Source organism: Micropterus salmoides, unplaced genomic scaffold (assembly GCF_014851395.1).
Source record: "Micropterus salmoides isolate LMB-PRFRI ecotype aquatic unplaced genomic scaffold, ASM1485139v1 Ms_hic_scaffold_1, whole genome shotgun sequence".
In the NCBI taxonomy this organism is placed as follows: Eukaryota; Metazoa; Chordata; class Actinopteri; order Centrarchiformes; family Centrarchidae; genus Micropterus; species Micropterus salmoides.
This window is the reverse complement of record NW_024040040.1, coordinates 45,461,992-45,479,937: the sequence shown is the minus strand read 5'-3', so window position 1 is coordinate 45,479,937 and position 17,946 is coordinate 45,461,992. Positions and strand designations below refer to the sequence as shown.

The following is a 17,946-nucleotide window of genomic DNA, read 5'->3' as shown; positions in this document are numbered from 1 at the left end:
TTAAAATATAATTTCCATTTTTATTAAAACCATACAAACATTTGTAGTCAGTAATAAAAGAGCAAAGTGGCTCTTCTGGCGGAGGGGCAGTGCTGGGCCCTTGAAGCTCCGCTCGGAGCCATATCTGTCTGGCCTCTACCCAGGGCCTGGGAATCCCTGCTTTCAAAGTCAATTCTTTATTGGCCCCAGGATACTCCCAATTTCCTCTGCTAAACCTACAGAAAGGGTACTGTATTTACACATTATATATAAAAGAGCACAATAACTGTGAAAACTTAAAAAAACAGAAAAACCAAAGAAAAGTAGAATGCATTTTGCAATTTAACTTTTCTGATATTCAGACTTTTTCTTATATAAATGTCATTTTATCTATTTTTAGGTCTCACAAGACACTTTAAATGTTTATCTTTAATTTTTTTTTATAATTCACAATGGAAGATTGGCAGTGATCTTTCTCTTTACTGACAGGCAGATACTTATAAGGCACATACCTCAATGTGATTTCCTTCTTTCAAAAGGAAATTATTTCTACTTTTTTTGGAAAACAAAACACCATCAATGCACAACTACAAAAATGACAAAAGTACCAAAGAACAATAAAACAATTTGTACCTCATTGCTTTGATGCTAAATAAAAGGTAAACTACTCAATATTCTGTGTTCAGTCGCATACGACTGCAAGGCAATACTAACACTGTTGACAAAGTCACTGCAATACTTGATGGCAGTACACATTCTGAATTTAAGAGCTTTGGAGAAAATACAGATGCAGATTTCCTATGAAACAAAACACATCACTTTACAGCATTTATCATCATGAGAGGGAAATGTGCTGTGGACCACTGTTGGTCTTAATGTGCAACAATGGTTCACGGCACATGAAGTACTCTGTCTATTCATGTAAGCATACATAAAGCACCAAATGGGACCTTTGATCATCAAGGAGAAAATGTCCGTCAACTCCAAGCAACCGTGCAATCAAACGTCAATAATCAGATATCACAAACAGAATATAAAAACACTGTTATATACACTTGTGAGTACCTTACCAGACTAACTAAATCGAGCCATTTAGATATCAAATAGACGACTATCTACGACGTCTTGAAGACTTGGATGTGTCCATTTTTTGGACTCGATACCATACCGCAGTTACTCTTGACAAAAACACCACTTGGTAGAAGCACTGAAACATTTACAGATTCACAAAAGTAACATACAAACAAAATGACAACAAATGTAAATACACCACTTATTAAAACCTATGATATATAACGTTTTCATCAGGGCCTGTTAAATCAACGACCCATGTCTAACCTGTAACAAGAATGGATTTAGCGGTTTTGTACCTGTGAGATCAGAATGGCAGATACTTGGCACATGGGCTAGTCTATGTACTTATATAGACAGTGTTCATGTTTAACCTTGAATACATGCATTTTTACCATCAGCGTGTACAGCAAAAACAGTGACAATACACAGAATACTGTTTTAAAGAAGTGAGCTTTTGCTCACCATCACACCTTAATACAAAGAGAAGAGCTTCCAAAAATAGCCTACATTCCATAAAAGGAATATAACTATTTATCTATACATCATTTTGACACATCCCAGTTTGTCTCTGGGATGACATTTTTACAAAATAAATGGGTATGGCAACTGCCTGTTCCACAACACTTTTAAGTACATAATAAAGTTCTCATAATTGCCACTTTGGTCTTAATCTTCACATACACCAGAGTTTTTCTCTTCCTTTTTTCCTAAGGGAGGAGAAAGCTGAGAGAGAGAGCAGCTACTGCATGATAGCCAGGAACTTGCTCTCCTCTGCGAGTGTGGTGAGGAGAGAGCTCATGTCTCCAATTGCCATGTTGTTTAGGCCAGGGGCCACGCTGTGGAAGGTCGCGGATGCTCGAGGGGTGGTCAGGCGTGATGAGGTCCTGGACAGACCCTGGAAAATGGAGGGACTCAACACCCCTGAGACCAGGCTACCCTGGTCAAAGCCATCCTCCAGCATGACACCAAAGTCCAGACTTACCCCCTCATCTAATACACCAGGCACATTGACATCTACCGTGCTGGTCACCTGGTCTGCACCAGGAGAGAGAAGGGCAACAGAGTTCCCACTGCCACTGCCATCTTGTCCAACAGACTCAGCCAAGGAGTTCAGCAAGCACTGGTCCTCCAGGACAGGGAACGAGGAGGCCTTGCAATCCACTGGTTCATAAGAGAGACACTCACCAAAGCCCGGCTCTCTGTATCCATGGTCTGGGGCCTCTAGTTTCAGCCCAGATACCTGATGCGCAAGGGAACAGTGGTCCCCACTTCTCTGCAGTTGTTGCTGATGGTTGAGACTAGCCTGGATTTCACTGGAGTTCTCTATGTTGAGGTACTGCTGCGTCCTGACCAAGTTCCTGTAACTGTTGATCGGTGGGCGAGGGTGATGGATCTGTCGATTGTGATGAAGAGCAGTTCCCTGGGAGAGGCTGAGTAGGTTGTCCATGGAGGCCCTGCTAAGGACTAGGTTGTTCCCAACCTGGCAAGAGGTGCTACTGTTGTGGTTCTGCTGGAAGTGGCTCTGTTTTTGAGGTCCATTGGAGGCCTGCTGTTTGAAGCCCTGCGGAAGAGACCCATTGATGATCTGTGAGACGTTAGGCCTTCCAAAGGTGTTTGTTGAGTTGTGACCGGTACCTCTCATCTCCATGCAGTAGTTAGGCGATGTCTCTTGCTTCACCCCAGGGTTGACACAGCAAGCACTTTGAGACTGATTAGCCTGGGCACAACTGTTCTGGAAATCAAGGGACACTTGCTGCTGGACCACCATGTTTCCAAACCTGCCAAAAAGCGCAGATACGGGTCCATGTTCTGTGCCAGACCACTTTCCACACTGTGTCTGCTGGTTTTGGTCCCTCTGAGGAGACCTGTCAGTACTCCCGGAGCTCACTTCATTCCACTGGATGGGAAGCTTACTAGGGCTCTTCCGTTCTACTATCTGCTGCGGCTGGAGACTGTGGGACCCAGGGAAGGCCATATTTAACCTTGAAGTCTGGATGGGTTCTATCTCCTCCATAGATGGATGTGAGGTATCCCTTTGGCTAGAAGCTATTTGGTCCTCAATGTGCATGAAGGAGCCACCGTCCATCTGAACCTGGGAGTGGAGATACTGCACCAGGTCATCTGGTAGCACGTCCTCATCCCCAAGCAACAGGCCAGCCTCCCCGTTGTCTTCCATAGCCAGGGCTTCTAAGGCTGCGTGTTCTGCGATGCTAGGAGTGTATGATGAGTGCTGCAGGCCTATCTGCAGGTTACTCTCTGAGCGCGTGTAGTTCTGCAGGCTAAAGTTGCGAGTTTCAGGTGTAGAATGATGAGACAGAGGAGGAAGCGGGTGGAGGTTGTTAAGGCTGTTGAAGCGTTGCACTGGGGGCAGACTGCAAATATCACGAGCCTGCGTCCTCACTGGGTCACTGGCCCTCCGGTTCCCATTCAGTGGTCCTTCGCCAGGATAGAGAACCCTCCTCCTATAACCTGCATGTCCCATATACCCATTAGTGTACCCGCTGGTGCCATCACTGCAGCGATGTGGCCTGACTAGAGGTGGCAAAGACTGGTTGCTACCACCCTCATCCATCATGGCCATGCGAGTCTTCAAGCTCATGCGCTCCATGTTGGGTAGAGGTGTGGGAGGTGGGCCGCCAGTTGCTGCTGCATACTTTGCTTTCAGGTGGTAGTGCTGTGCTGGGGTTAAAGTGAGCATCCCCCGTGACCCCCCTCCCCCTCCTATACCTACTCCTCCTACACCGCCACAGCCCCCACCTGAGAGTATCCCTCCACCCCCTCCTCCTGCCCCACCTCCATACTGGCTTGCCTCACTGGACCGGCGGGAGGCATCAGTGGAAATGGGGTCGTAAGAGTCGGTGGAGCTAAGGTTGTGGAGGCGGCGATGGTGGGAGGCTGCCATCGTACCCTCACTCTGGGAAGCCTGGCTGGAGCGTCGACTGGAGAAGCAAGGGGAGATGCCTGAGGAGCGGCGACTGCTGCTCAGGTAGGCTGAACTGGTGGCACTTCCACTGCTGTCACGCCGGTCTCGGAGCAAATTAAGCACTGTTAGCTCTGTGCAGCCCAGCTCAGCATGAGCAGGTGGCTGAGGAGCAGACACCCCCCACTGCCTGCCCAGACAGGACCCTGGGAAGAAACACAGGCAGAGAAAAAGGAATGAAGAAAGTTTGGACACCGATAAGAGAGAACACGGAAATTATGTGGAGAAAGGGAGATTACAGGAGGATGAGAAAGAAAAAGCTATGCCAGTGTAAGTGCGGAGAGATTCCGCAAACAGATGTGGCCATAGACAACAGGCAGCGGCCATGAAACATTGTTACATGCTGTGTTCTCTGATATGATATACGGCTTGATGTGGTTTTGATACCATTTTCTAGCGGAACAGTACATTTTAAGCATTTGTTTTGCCAGAATGTTTCAACTAAAATGGGAAAGATGGAATTTAGGGATAATTTATTTCTCAAAGCATGATTTATACACATATTTATGGTGATGTGTAAAGTCTGTATACATGAGCTCAACCACATGTTGAAATAAGGATACTACATGCTGTTGAGAATATGTGAGAGTTGTAGATTTTGGGAAAACATTATAAGATCATTTAGAAAAAGGTTTTTCAAACAACATTAAACTTATATGTTAAAAACGTCAACCCTACCCTTCCCCAGGATGTTGGGTAATGTGGAACCTTTTGGGGGCGGTGTAGGGGACAGGGGCCCCAGCCTGGGCAGCGCTCCATTGACCTGCTTCAGCCTCTCCATCTTGATGTGCTCCATCCAGCGCAGGGGGCGGCCAACACATCGCCTCGCCTGTAGGGTCAGCATGGCCGTGGTTGCCGTGGAGACTGTGGAGTCCATGATGGGGGCCGGCTCACCCTCACACTCCTCATATGCCTCCTCTTCGTTTTCCTCATTCTCCTCGTCCTCCTCCAGCCCCTCCCCTGGCGAGCGTCCGGCGCTCACAGCAAGCTGGACTCCACTGCTGGGATAGGTGCTGACGGGGGACTGGTCACTGCTGCATGTAGACTGACTGCCAGGGCTTGGCTGAGACGTCTGACAGAGGCAGACCAGGAGGAAAGACGAAAAGATTGCAAGAAGGAAGTAAAAAAAGAAAAGCAGTTTTATTTATTATTAAGTTTAGTTTGGGTAACACAGTGGAAGGTATAAAGTGTCATATGTAACAAGCAATGATAAAATGTAATCTTTTGAAGGATGCATTCCCTAAAACATTAGGCAATGATAGTTATTCATAAAAGATGACTGACCATTATGAAAGATAATTCATATTATCATCTTGCATAATCACTGCAGTTTGAGCTGGTTGTCCAAACCAGAGAAACAAATTGTGCATGTTTGTCCATTATTGGGGCATGAGTAATGCCTCCCCCTGTGATCCACTTGGGACTGACAAATCATGTTTTGGATGGTTTTCAGAGGATAGGCAAATAGGATAAATGCCTCTTGTGAGACCAGCTAGTGCCTAATTAAGTTGTTTACTGAATTTTAGGAACTATGTCGCACTGAGGAATAATGGAATTACTTTTTTTGGCATCAAGTGTCAACTTTGTGAGGGTATTCGCCCTGTTTACTGTGTGAATGAATTTGGCTGCACAATGGGCAGTATCAGGCACAGTTTCAGTACCCTCACAGGCATGTGCATTGCTCAGAAAAATGCATTGCCTTTGGTAAATATCATTGCCACTCTTCAAAGTGCAATAGAATGACAAGAATAATGTTTTTATGAACATGAGGGATGAGGAAAACCTACAATGAGGACAAATCTGCTGTGATATGGGTGAAAGTCAAGCAGTTATGAGAATGCGGGATGAGAAAAGTCCACAACAATCAAACGATGAGCAATAAAGGAAAACGTGGAAGAATATTTTACAAATGCAATATGGAGGGATACCTATCTCACCTGATTACCCACTGTCCTTAGAAAGAGAAAGAGAGAAATGCCGAAGCATTGGATAGAAGAAAATGTTTCCTTATTAGAAGTCTTCAGTGTTAAATGTGCACGCCCCAAATTCAATGTTAAATCACACACAAACCTACATATTAGACATTTAAATTACTATGTTACCGTAAAGGAATTAGTAGTAAAAGCATTAGAAAAAGAATCGAAATGATGTTAAAGGTGTGAGTGTCAGCAAAACTGATATAAAACCTTGAATAAAGTCTCACCATGGGCTTCTCTGTCTTGATGGACTTGACCTGCAGACATTCATCCTGTTTTGAGGTAGCATGGTTGTACTCCCTTTGGTCCGTATACCCACCCAGGGCCAGTTGCCCTGGTGACCGGCCCTGGCCGTTGCCCCCAGGCTCCCGGGGCTGGGGTGGGGGGCGCGGGTAATCTCCCCGCTGTTTCTTAGTGACGTGCGCCTCCGGTCCATGCACTGTCTTCACATGCTTGCGTAAGGAGCTAGGGTCTGTGTAGCGTTTGGTGCAGCCTGGGATTTTACACACATACGGTTTCTAAAAAAACAAAAGGAGAGAGATGAGCTGTGAGAAACATGTGAACACCACATTCAAGCAGTAAAGTCAAAGGAGCATACCTATGTGAAATTATGTTTGTCAGTACCTCATTTGAGTGTGTGCGATTCTGATGTTTCGCCCGATCTGAAGCATTGGAAAAGGCCTTGTTGCAGCCTTCGTGTTCACATACATAAGGTTTCTCTCCGGTGTGCGATCGTAAGTGAGTCTTAAGGTTTTCCAGGCGGGAGTAGGCCTTGGCACAGCCCTCAAACTGCAGGAAGAGAGAGACGAGGAAGAGGGCATCACTCATACAGCCTGTCAGGTAATCAGGTTACATGTGAAATGGCATTTCATCTGCAAATAAATTAAGTCAAGTGAGCAAATAGCAATATCCTTACGGTGCACTTGTGGGGCTTTTCCCCGGTATGCCTGCGCATGTGGACCACCAGCATATACTGTGCCTTGAAGGGCTTCTGCTCTCGGGAGCAATCCTCCCATCGGCACACGAACTCCTTCTTTTCGCCATGGATGTGGTCATTGTTGATGTGCTAGAAAAGAAGATGACAGAAGTTTAACTAAAGCAATCAATGCATAATTATAAGCTCTTGCTGGGTCTGTACACGAGAATGAAGTGCAATTTTATTTTGCCTTGAACTGATTTGATGTTCAGCTTGAGGAAATCTGCAGCATAGGAGTCAAATATAATATATAACATTCTCTGTCTTGTTTTCCGTTTCTTTTCATGTGGTACTTTCTCAATTTAATTTCTTCCATCTCATTTCTCTTAACTCTTTCCTTCCTTTCTTTCCAGCCTTTCTCTTTCTCTGCCTCACTCTGTTAAAACCTACACAAACACAGGAGGGGAAAAAAAAGGCAGACTCAGAGTCTCAGTGTCCGATTTGAACAGGATTTTCAAATAAAACCCTGTCACTTCGCATCACATTGGGCCCTCGCCCCTTCATGTCAAGTGCTGACAGTTGTGCTGCCGTGGCAACTTCCAATCTGAGGCTTAGGAAGAAGGGGAGGTGGGAGGGAGGTGAGGAGATAGGGCGAGAAATCAAAAGTTCAGTCGAGGCATCTGAAATGCGAGGGCTTTACAACTCCAGCCAAGCATTATATCTGTGAGCACCACCCGTTTCCTTGCTCCATCCCCTTCTATTTTTCTTCGCCTCTGTCTTCTTTCTTCTTTTCTCACTTACTGTCTTCTAAAACCAGGTAAGTGGTGGATGTTACAGAGGAATGAAGGAGGTTAGGAGGAGAAAAAAAGTCATGTAGACATAGACCCTCTGGGGACGAAGTCAACATCTGGCTCTCTTTCTGAGACAACACTGTGGTGGCCTCTGAAGTGCCTTTCCAGGAGCAATTTAAACCCAGGGAGACAGACACAATATCCTGACCAAAAGTAACTAGTATTATTACATTCCTGAGCAGCAGAGAGGAGTCTTTTTACCTTGGGGGTGAATGAAGAGGGACGTATGGCAACAAGGGAGTTGGGAGGGACATAAATAGAGACTTGGCTTTGAATGCTCTTAAATGTCTCGGGAAAACCTGCTTTCTTTGAGCACTTACTCGCAAGATTGTTGAGCTATAAAACATGCAGGACCAAAGCAAAATAAAGTACCCAGGGTCAGTTCCCTTCCAGACATGACACTGCTTTAACAATGGCATCTTTGTACCTTCCCAGTGCACTGCCCACTGGCCAGAACAAGACCCCACATATAACCATGACATCCACAAACCTATTTTTAATCTTCCTTTGGGACATTTTGACCCTCTCTAACCCCAAAACCACTACACTTCTCAGCCCTACCAGAGGAAGAGTATCGACAAATGAGTCAGCGCAGTAACAGCAGTGTGCGACAGTAAAAGCAAAGAGTAAAATTGACATTAATATATCCGCAAAGGACCCCCATTATTCTCCCTTGACATTTTTTAATTTCAAAGTGACAAAACAAGACTAATTCCACAGAAAATGATTGGGGACTAGATGACCACAGACGTTAGTGAAGTTTCCCCAAGATTGATCTCCTCCCCCTCCTCCGCCGCCCCGGTCAGAGCATCCGAAAACCTGACTCGTCTCCTCTTTTTCTTCCTCTCTGTGAGGGAATCCCTGTGGCAAGCAATCGGTCTGTTGTGAACAGCATTCAATATCCCCTGGCTGAGAGCGATGGGAGAGCACCATGGTGCTGGATCACGCGGGTGGCTGGCACAACACGAGTGCATGCACGCACTTGCACACACAGATGGATACACACTCACACCCTGTTTGTATAAATGAAGGAGGTCGTTGACGGGTGTGATGCATGAGCCTCGTAGCTGACAGAGAGGGGGACAGACATCACGGGGAGAGGGGCCGCCGAGGAAACCTAATGGCATGATCTAATGGCAATTCTTATTGAATCAATAATCTCCATGCTGAGCAGACAGGCCCCGTTGGCCGGCTAAATCGACAAACAGGTGCTGATAGCAGCAGCGCGGCAGGTTATTCATCTTCCCCCTGCCAGCTTATCGGCCAACAACTGTAAAAACGCCACCAAGATGGATTTAGGAGGGAGTCGCACGACAGGCAGCACCAGGGACACGTACACATGGGACACTGACGCCGTCTGTGACGTATGAGAGGTGCACACACACGTACATACATATACACACAGGTGCAGGCACTGTTCTTGGTCCAGACCCCTGCTGCTTCGGTACATGGCAAAAACAAACATGGCAACAAACAAACAATTTTACACTTCTTGTGTTTTTCAAAAAATGAAAGCCTCTGATTTAAAATTATTCTCCATCCCTTTATGCGAATGCTCAAACCCACACATTTCCACACGCATTATTATAATACACAGAATCCTATCATTTCTTTGCTATTTTCTAGCATTGCCCACTTCAGTATCCATCTCCATGTCTCCTTATCAAACTCTCTCTGGGATATAGCCCTCATGCATTAGAATGCAAGCGTGCATGAAAAGAGGGCCTGTTTACAAGGCAATTTCACTAAGCTGTGGGACCCGCAACACCGTTTAGCTTTATCAAACACTGCCTAATAAATCATATGCTCTTTTGTGATGTCAGTTGCTGAAGTGCTTTGTGTAAAGAGAGGGGGGAAAAAAGAGCACAGAAAAGGCAAAGAAGGGAGGGAAGGAGGAGGGAGGAGGTAAAAGGGGGGAAAAACTGTGTGTGAGGGAAGGAGGGAGGATGAGAGTAAGTGAGTAAGTGAGTGAGTGAGCAGGGGGCAGGGAGCTAGAATTGGCATGTGTAATTCAGCACAGTCTTTTCATCTTTGAGTAAGATACTCTTGACAGATAAGGGGCCTAATCCTTCTCCTGATCAAAAAAAAATCTGCATTTTACCAATTAAAGCCTGCGCCAGCAGCCAGAGAGGGGGCTGCCTTCAAACTGCGCCCACGTTTATCTCCATTTAACACCGGGGAGGCGCACAGCAGCCGCCTCAACAAGGCTGCACACAGGGAGAGCCAGCTCCCCATCTTAGAACAAGGACATCACAGCGCCACCTATGTAGATGACCTGGAACAGAATGGGAGACTGTGGAGGGCGGGAAAGGCCTGATGAGCAGTGAGAACACACACATACAGACCACCAACCCCAACAGACACCCTCCATATACAGTCTAAAACCTCCTCTAAAATCAGCAGGCCCACAATGACAGGACCAAACCTGAATTCTCAAGTTTGCAAGCCAGGAGTGGTTCAGCAGTTGAAGGTTATGTGCACATAAGATCACACATTTCATGTAAGTGATATTTATTTTTTGTCCCCTAGATCCAATGACTCTACAGTCCCTGCTTTGCAACACAGAGGAGAATATGGCTTACATGAATATGGCTTCATCATACAAGGGCACTGAAAATGCATAGCTCCCTTGTAGATTTCTCCATGGTGAAGTATCAGTAATAGATCCATGAGAAAATAATATAAGATTGTTGAGCAAGGCCATATTAGGGAATTATGGGTGTGGGGTTGGCATCTCCGGCGACAAAACCGAGTGAGGGAAAAAAGCCCACTTCAAGAGAGACATTAAAGAAGCCACCAGGCCTTATCTTTAAAAAGTACTCCCTCCGTAGGGAAAGAGGGGAGGGAGAGAAAATGAAAGAGAAAATGAGAGAGGGAGAGGTTTGGGGAGGCAAACGAATGTGGAGCTAAGCAGAGAGTGAGATAGAGAGGTACAGAGAGTTGAAATGTAATAAATGAAATAAATAGAGCAAACTAAAATTGACACCCGCTTCGCTTTTGCTGACTGGGTAGGCCAGATAAGTGAGCTAAATTGCATAGATCTGATGTTTATCTTATCGGCTGCACCGAGAGCGCTTAAACGCAGATGATAAAGGAACGCCGTGGCATGTCATGGTGAGAGCATGTTGGAGTGTAAAAATATGCATGAAGGACGCGGCAGGAGTGCTTTTGAGCAAGGTGGAAAGAAGTGGTGGAATGTAACAACATTTACTCAAGTACTGTACTTAAAATTCAAGTACTTCCATTTTATGTAACTTTATATTATACTCCACTACATATATGAACCAAATATTGTTCTTTGTACTCCACTACATTTGTCTGGCAGCTTTAGGTAGTGGTTACTTTTCAGATTACAAATTTTCATACCCTTCCTGTCCAGTGAAAACCATGTGTCTCCAAATGCGGTGCTTTGAGGATTAAGCTTCATTATAGGTTGAGAAAATTCTCCAACTTAAATTCTCCAACTTAACATAAAAAGTCAACTTTTTAGAAATACGTGGTTCCCACAAGATTATTTTATAGAGTATGATGCATTGCTGTAGATTAAACAGTATGTAACATTAAAACTAACACACCCTTAAAGATCTACAAAAATGCAACATGTTAATGCAGCAGTAATATTAAGCCAGAAGCATCATATGTTGGTAAAACACTGACGGTGAGCATTTTCTGAACAATGAGTACTAAAGGCTTAATTCTAAAATTAGACCAACCTCAAAGGAGATCGTGTATTTGAATCAGTGCGGGCGGTACTCTTAATACTTCACAAAAACATTTATTTCATGGTAGTAGACTGTCGACAAAGCAGTCAAATTTCTGAGCATGTTTAAAGACTGTCATGTGCAAACTTTAAAAGCTAGTGGTTAAAGTGGTTCCAACCAAGGAGAAACTGGTTTGTTCTCATCATGTTTTTTTCCCCCCCAAAGCCATTTCTGAAGACAAGTACAGGGGGAAGGGACGCTCCATTGTTTGGTTATATGGAAATCCCCCCCAACCCCCAAACCTCTCCCAGTGTGTGAGCAGAGCCACTGTGGTCCAAATACTGTACTTATCCTATTACTGAGGGGGGTGGGGGTGTGGAGAGATAAGAGCATTTTCTCGTCCGCTCTGCTGAATTAGAGGGCAGGGATTCTGTAGGCGAAGACTTTTTATTGGCATCTCTCTGCATATCTGCATGTGCATAGAAAATGAGAAATAAAATGCAATATCAGAAAGTCTAATGCCAGAAAAAGAAAAAAAAGACAATTCCAAGATGGAAAAATGGAAAACTAATAAGGATTGTGTTGGTGTCTGTCTACACGGCAATCTGATAATAAGTGCCGCTTGGCAAGGTTAGGCTGGATAGTATATGTGGAGGAATGAGAAGACATTGTTTTTGTTCAGATGGCCACCTGGTGTGACTACAGTAGGGGGAGGATGTGAGCAAGCTTTTCCTCTATTAAGAAGCCATCCTCCCCTCCCCTTCCACCACCTTAACTCATCCCGCCCCCTGAAACAGGGGCAAGAAGTTGTCAAGATTTTCAACCTTTGAGCCGAGCCCTTCAAACACGGGAGGCAGCCCATTCCGCGTTGAGGATATCAATTATAGATAGGGGTTACCACCGCAGCTGAGGATTGCAATGTCAAGACGGCAAATAGACAGCTGTGGAGAGCTGAGGATCTTTCTATCAGATGTGTGGGTGTGTGTGTGTGTGTGTGTGCTCCAGCGTCCCTTGTTCACGGCATCATATTGGTGTATTTTCATCACTTCAACTTCAGTCGGCTCTCTCAGTTGGCTGACGGGTGAGAGGTTCACAGGCCGCGAGAGAGCTGCAGAGCTAATAGCATCAGTGTAAGTAGCCATAGTGGGGGCGACACAACAATAATGTCATTAATATTTAGCTTAGCAGTGAACCCTCTGGCGCAATATGATGAGAGCCATCCATCTCCCGGGCTGGGTGAGAGTTCTGATAGCAGCCAGGAGGAGGGCCGGTCCAGTGTTGTACACAAAGCTCACATCCTGACTCTGGGAGGCTTAACCCGCCAAATCAGTTAGCCCAGTTCAGCTGTGAGATGTGCTCTCCAGCTTTTGAGCCCATTACCACCATCCCTGGATCCAATCAGGAATCCAGCAGCAGTATCAGTCAATGCCTGCAGCTCTGACTCTACTGTAGGTTGCTGCTGCACAGACGCGCAGGCAGGGTTGTGGCCTGATTGAAGGCATTGTGCAGAAACGTGCAGCTGCAGACGGTGCTGGGCTGAAAACTCTCACAAACAGCACACAAACCAAAAGACAGTGTAGTTTTGGTTTGTGTTTTCTGAACTGCCCTGGGATAGCTTTTTTATGTAAGTCTTCACCAATCTGACAGCAGTAAAACACCCTGTTGTGTTACCCTAAAAGAAACTCCAGTCATGGAGAACAACCAGGTGTAAACACTCCTCTGCCCACAGGAACTGATGAATCACAGCTAAAGAGTGAAATGCAAACCATCTGCTAAGCAGCAGACAATGAAACGTTCTGACTTTGACATGACTCCATCTGTGTGCGCTACTCACTTGTACTAGCTGCTCCTGGGTGTCAAACTCGCGGCAACAGTTCTCCCAGTGGCAGTTTGTCTCATAAACCACCTCTGGCTCCTGTTTACCGTCATCCTTGTCCCCTTCCTCCTTCACCAGGGTCATCCCATCAGGGTGGTCCTGAGGAATAACAGTGAAAAAATCTGTAGTTCAACAATGTAATGAAAATAACGTAAATATACTGACTTAATACCAGGCTCAACATGAGAGCATCGAAGCTACAGGAACTGCCTCCCTTTCCCCAACCTCAGTCCATCCAAATCTGTCATAAAAGTAACACTTTGCTGCCCTGCTGGTTTACATGAAAGGCACAGCCAAGAATGATTTGGTTACAGGTCTCAGCCACTGTGCCCCTATGAATCTGACCTTGTTTGGCTGCCTGGGAGAAAAGCGCAGAGAGCGGAAATGTAGCGCTAAAAGCCCAACTCTGTATTTGGGGGTTGTTATACGACAGGACCGGGTCGGGTATTTGAGGAATCTAACCCCCTTTTCCTGCTGTAAGTTGCTCTATTAGCCCAGACATATTTCACTGTCACAGGTGGCTGAGTGGAGCAGAGGGCTGGTGTGGGCTAATTCAGGAGCGCCTGGGCTTCCACCACACACCTCAGGCTGAATCTGCGGCAGCCTGAATATCGACTCTAATAAGGTTTTTCCCGCAGATGCAAACACTTACTGTTATCATGTTTCTCTTTCATTTTTCCAGACACAGTTTTGATTAAACAAAAGCAAAAAACAATTTCCTTCTAGTCTCCCAAAGATCAATGAATTGTTTCGCTTAGGAAACAGAGTGATAAGAGCAGGGTGGAAAACTAACACCAACAAACGCAGGTAGATAAATACAAACTGTGGCTGGAAAGCTTGCCTATTGTTGCAGCCACCTTGGCAGGTGACCAGCCATTATATGGGATTCCCATTCTAGTGGAAAAATCTAAAAATAAAAGCCGGCTGCTGAATTCTGCAATTTACCAACCAGTTTGCAGTGTGAATCTTTTACAGCTATTTTTATTTCAGCTAGTTTTGCCACATAGATGAAGAATATCCTATGGAGCCAGAAACTGAAAATATATTTTTATATTGCTGAAAAATGTAAACAATCCTCACCTGGACGCTCACTGCACCTGGGCTCGGCAACTCTTCCTCTGGTTTCATTTTGGAGCGTTTGTGGTGCATCGGGTCACCTGTGCTGCTCACTGCAGATTCACTTGTTGGTTTGGTCTGCAGAGAAGAAAAAAAAAATTCAGCATTTCAAGATTCTCATGACATGAACTTGACCATACAGATGATTCAATTTTATATTTTACTGATTTTTATCCTGTAATATCATTAAAAATGCATGTGATGCTTATAAGTCAATTAATCATTTACTTAATCAAGCTGAAAAAAACAACTTGCTGCGGTTCCAGCATAATGATCTCTGTATCCTCAGTCCCGGGCAAGAGCTTTAACTGCGCAAATGAAAAACTATGCAATTCACCGTATGGCATTAGCTCCTCTAATCACAGCAATTAAAACAAACTCATGGACCAATTCAATGAACCATTCACTGAACCAATGGATGACCTGATTTTGGCCCTGGCTTAAATTCACCCCTATGGAATTCGTGTTACATACTAAGCTTACTAGAATAAAATAATTTTCAAGTAGGTTTTGGAAAAGGAAAAGTTTCCTTGGTTTTTTAACTAATGTTGATGTTTTTCACAGGGTTTGTAGCAGTCCTGTCTGTATAACATGTAACACATTTGCTTAGCTGAAACATATGCAAAAAGTAAAATTCGGTTTATTCAGTAGAAGGAAAAGGCAATTATGGTGTGCTCAATTTGAACCAGGCCTCATTCACGATAACACAGAATTCAAGCAATGGAAGGGGAAGGGTGGACGGGTAATAAACACTGAATATTTACTTCAAATGTGGGCCCGCACATAAAGTAAAGGCTGAGGAAAGAGAGAAAAAGGCCCTTTGGATCCATCCATCCATGTCAATATTCCCTCTCTATATCCTTGTTCTCTCTCTAGTGATTAATGGAGTCAGCAGTGGGATTCTATGCTAACAAGCCCCTTGTTGTTTGCTGCAGGCGCGTTCTGGGCCGTGCTCGGCAGTCTAAAAACAAGAGACAACACAAGTAGGAGGAAAGTCCCAGGAGATGAGCGAGTGGAGGGGGGTCCTGCCTGTACCATGTAAGCTCGCTGCCTTTCCCTGAGATGTGGCTGGCATGCAACGCTGCTATCTATTACCTGTGATGATGAATCGCACTGGCGACTGCCGCCGCTCTCACCTGCGAGGAGTCGTTGGAGATGGCTGAGCGCTCGCTGGCGCTGAGCCCGGAGGGGGGGATGCCAGGTACGGGCCTCTGGGTGGCGAAGGCCGGCGACGGGTGGATGAGGGGAGGACTGTGGCCAAAGGCAGAGCCCACTATGCCTGGTTGGCGGCCAATCAGCTGCTGGTGCACGTGCAAAGCCACTGGGGTTGGAGGGTAGGCGAAACTTAACGCCGGGCTGGAGAGAGCAGAAAAGGGAAAGGCTGATTAGTTGTATTTGGTAAAATAATCATAAAACTGAACTGCAACTTCACTAAAACATCAGTGGCTCAGGCAATGAGGCAAAAAAGGGGAAAGACAGTGAATAAACGGATTGTTCTGGATAGCTCCTCCACCCTCAGGACAATCTGACAGGAGATGGTGTGGTAATGCTGGAACCACGGGGCTGCCGGCAAATCCCTGCCAATGAATGTTCAGCTTGTTAACACACAGTGAATTATCGTGTGGTCTGTGTAAGGCAGTATGTCATTCTTCCACTGGGCAAATGACACAGATGATAAAGAATCTGGAGTGTGTCGTATAGCCATGTAAATAAAGCAAAATTAATTCCCTGTTCCTGCAACACACTTGTTTCCTCAGTTTATTTACCCTCAACCTGAGCTAACTTTGTTTATCCTAAAAATCCCAGAAGCCACCAAACCTCCTCTGGGGTCCGTATAACCGCAGGTGAACCACCAGATAAACACAGATCTGTGTGGCTCGACAGCAGCGGCCTCCATTCATCCTGAGCTCTGGCGCTTCGCTCTCGCTGCGACCCATATGTCTGCTGATCTTATTACGAGCCGAGTGGAAATCAATGGACCGAGACACATTTGGGGGCCCATCCGCTTGTCATATCACTCATCAGTCTGTTGGCTCTGGCTATTTGGGTCCTGTCACTAGGACAGTGGCTGAGTGTGCAGCGTGATTGATCAGGCTCTTCTTACAGATCGCTGATCAATGTCTGTGGGTGGGGCAATGGATCTTTCCTCTTCCCTTCTTCTGTTCTTTTCTTTCTCTTCCCTTTGGTAACAGGGCGTGATGTATGTGATGTTTCCATGAGGTGTACTGGATGACTGACACGAGCCGCCGGGGAGGCAGGCTGAATGGCTGGCTGGGAGATCGTCACCCACATGGGGGTTTGACATGGCCCATACACACACACTCACACACTTACTTTCCCCGCTTTCTCTCACACACATTTTACAGAGTGCATTGTAATTAAAGTAATATTATCTTATCATCCTGATGGGTTCTGCACTAAGCGTGCTGAATGAAAAATCAACCAATCCATGATGTTAGAAAAGCATTTACAGCATCATTCCCCCCAAGGAGATCCTGCTGTTTGATTTAATATTGGCACATGTTATTCCATGAATGACCACCTTGAGAGAAACTCAATAAATCAAAGCTCCTGAAAGACATCCTGCCAGGATAAGAGTTATTTATAACTTTAAAGGGGTCATGCAGTGATTGTGTACTGCATTTCAATAACATTTCGGGACAATAAAGCTGCCTTTTGTCCCCAAATGTTATGTAAAGAGAATGGAGAAATATCCAGATCTTATGTCCGTATGCTGTGTCAAGCTCCAGAAACACTGGATCCTACACTTCCCATAATGCAACTTGATATTGTCTTTCATTAGACTTCCACAAAGCTCACTTCTTTTCAAACCCCACACAATGTAACACAGGTTTTCTGTTAAAGATTTTAAGTGTTAAGCCCAATCCGAGATAAGCAAATAAAATTATACTATCAAAATAATAATAATCATAATAATAATGACCTGGGAGCTTTGAGAATAATTCATGCAGGACAATTACCTTATGGTTCCAGCAGAGAGATGACCGTAGGAGCCACTAGTGGAGGAGCTGGAGCGAGAGTTGTTGAGCATGGTGACGAGGGAGTTGGGCGAGTTGCGGATCATGGTCTGCAGGTCAAAGCTGTGCTCGGAGAGGGGCGAGATAGGAAGGGGGCGCTTCCTGCTGGGCCGTGACGGCAGCCGTGGGCTCGAGAAACGAGAGCCTGAAGGGTGAGGAAAGAGGAGATCAGAATAAGGTACTAGAAAAGAATGACTGCCAAGTGGCTGCTCTGAAAGTGAAAGGTTAAAATGCCCTGTAAAAGTGTAGATGAACCCTATCTGCTCCCTCATTCCATGCATTTTTTTTCTGGATAAGAGCATCAGCTAAATTCCTACAAATAAGTTACAGATCAAAAAAAGAGCATTTGCTGGTTTATACATGGTTTTTTTTACTTCAACCAAACTCTAACCTAATCTAACCCCAACAGATGACATTTTTGTCAATCATCAGACAAAAG

The 17,946-nt window shown here is 45.3% G+C and overlaps 1 protein-coding gene across 1 annotated transcript in view; it reads right to left on the bottom strand.

The window, feature by feature from the left end:
- Positions 1 to 17,946, bottom strand: part of gli3 (GLI family zinc finger 3) — a 92,003-nt gene continuing 74,057 nt past the window's right edge. The window contains exons 7-15 of the mRNA XM_038730904.1: positions 17,451 to 17,652; positions 15,606 to 15,825; positions 14,434 to 14,547; positions 13,312 to 13,452; positions 6,926 to 7,075; positions 6,634 to 6,798; positions 6,237 to 6,527; positions 4,712 to 5,105; positions 1 to 4,179 (exon numbers count right to left, since the gene is read on the bottom strand). Of these exons, the coding sequence (XP_038586832.1) occupies positions 1,793 to 4,179; positions 4,712 to 5,105; positions 6,237 to 6,527; positions 6,634 to 6,798; positions 6,926 to 7,075; positions 13,312 to 13,452; positions 14,434 to 14,547; positions 15,606 to 15,825; positions 17,451 to 17,652 (4,064 nt within the window). The 3' untranslated portion in view covers positions 1 to 1,792. The remainder of the gene's footprint in view (positions 4,180 to 4,711; positions 5,106 to 6,236; positions 6,528 to 6,633; positions 6,799 to 6,925; positions 7,076 to 13,311; positions 13,453 to 14,433; positions 14,548 to 15,605; positions 15,826 to 17,450; positions 17,653 to 17,946) is intronic.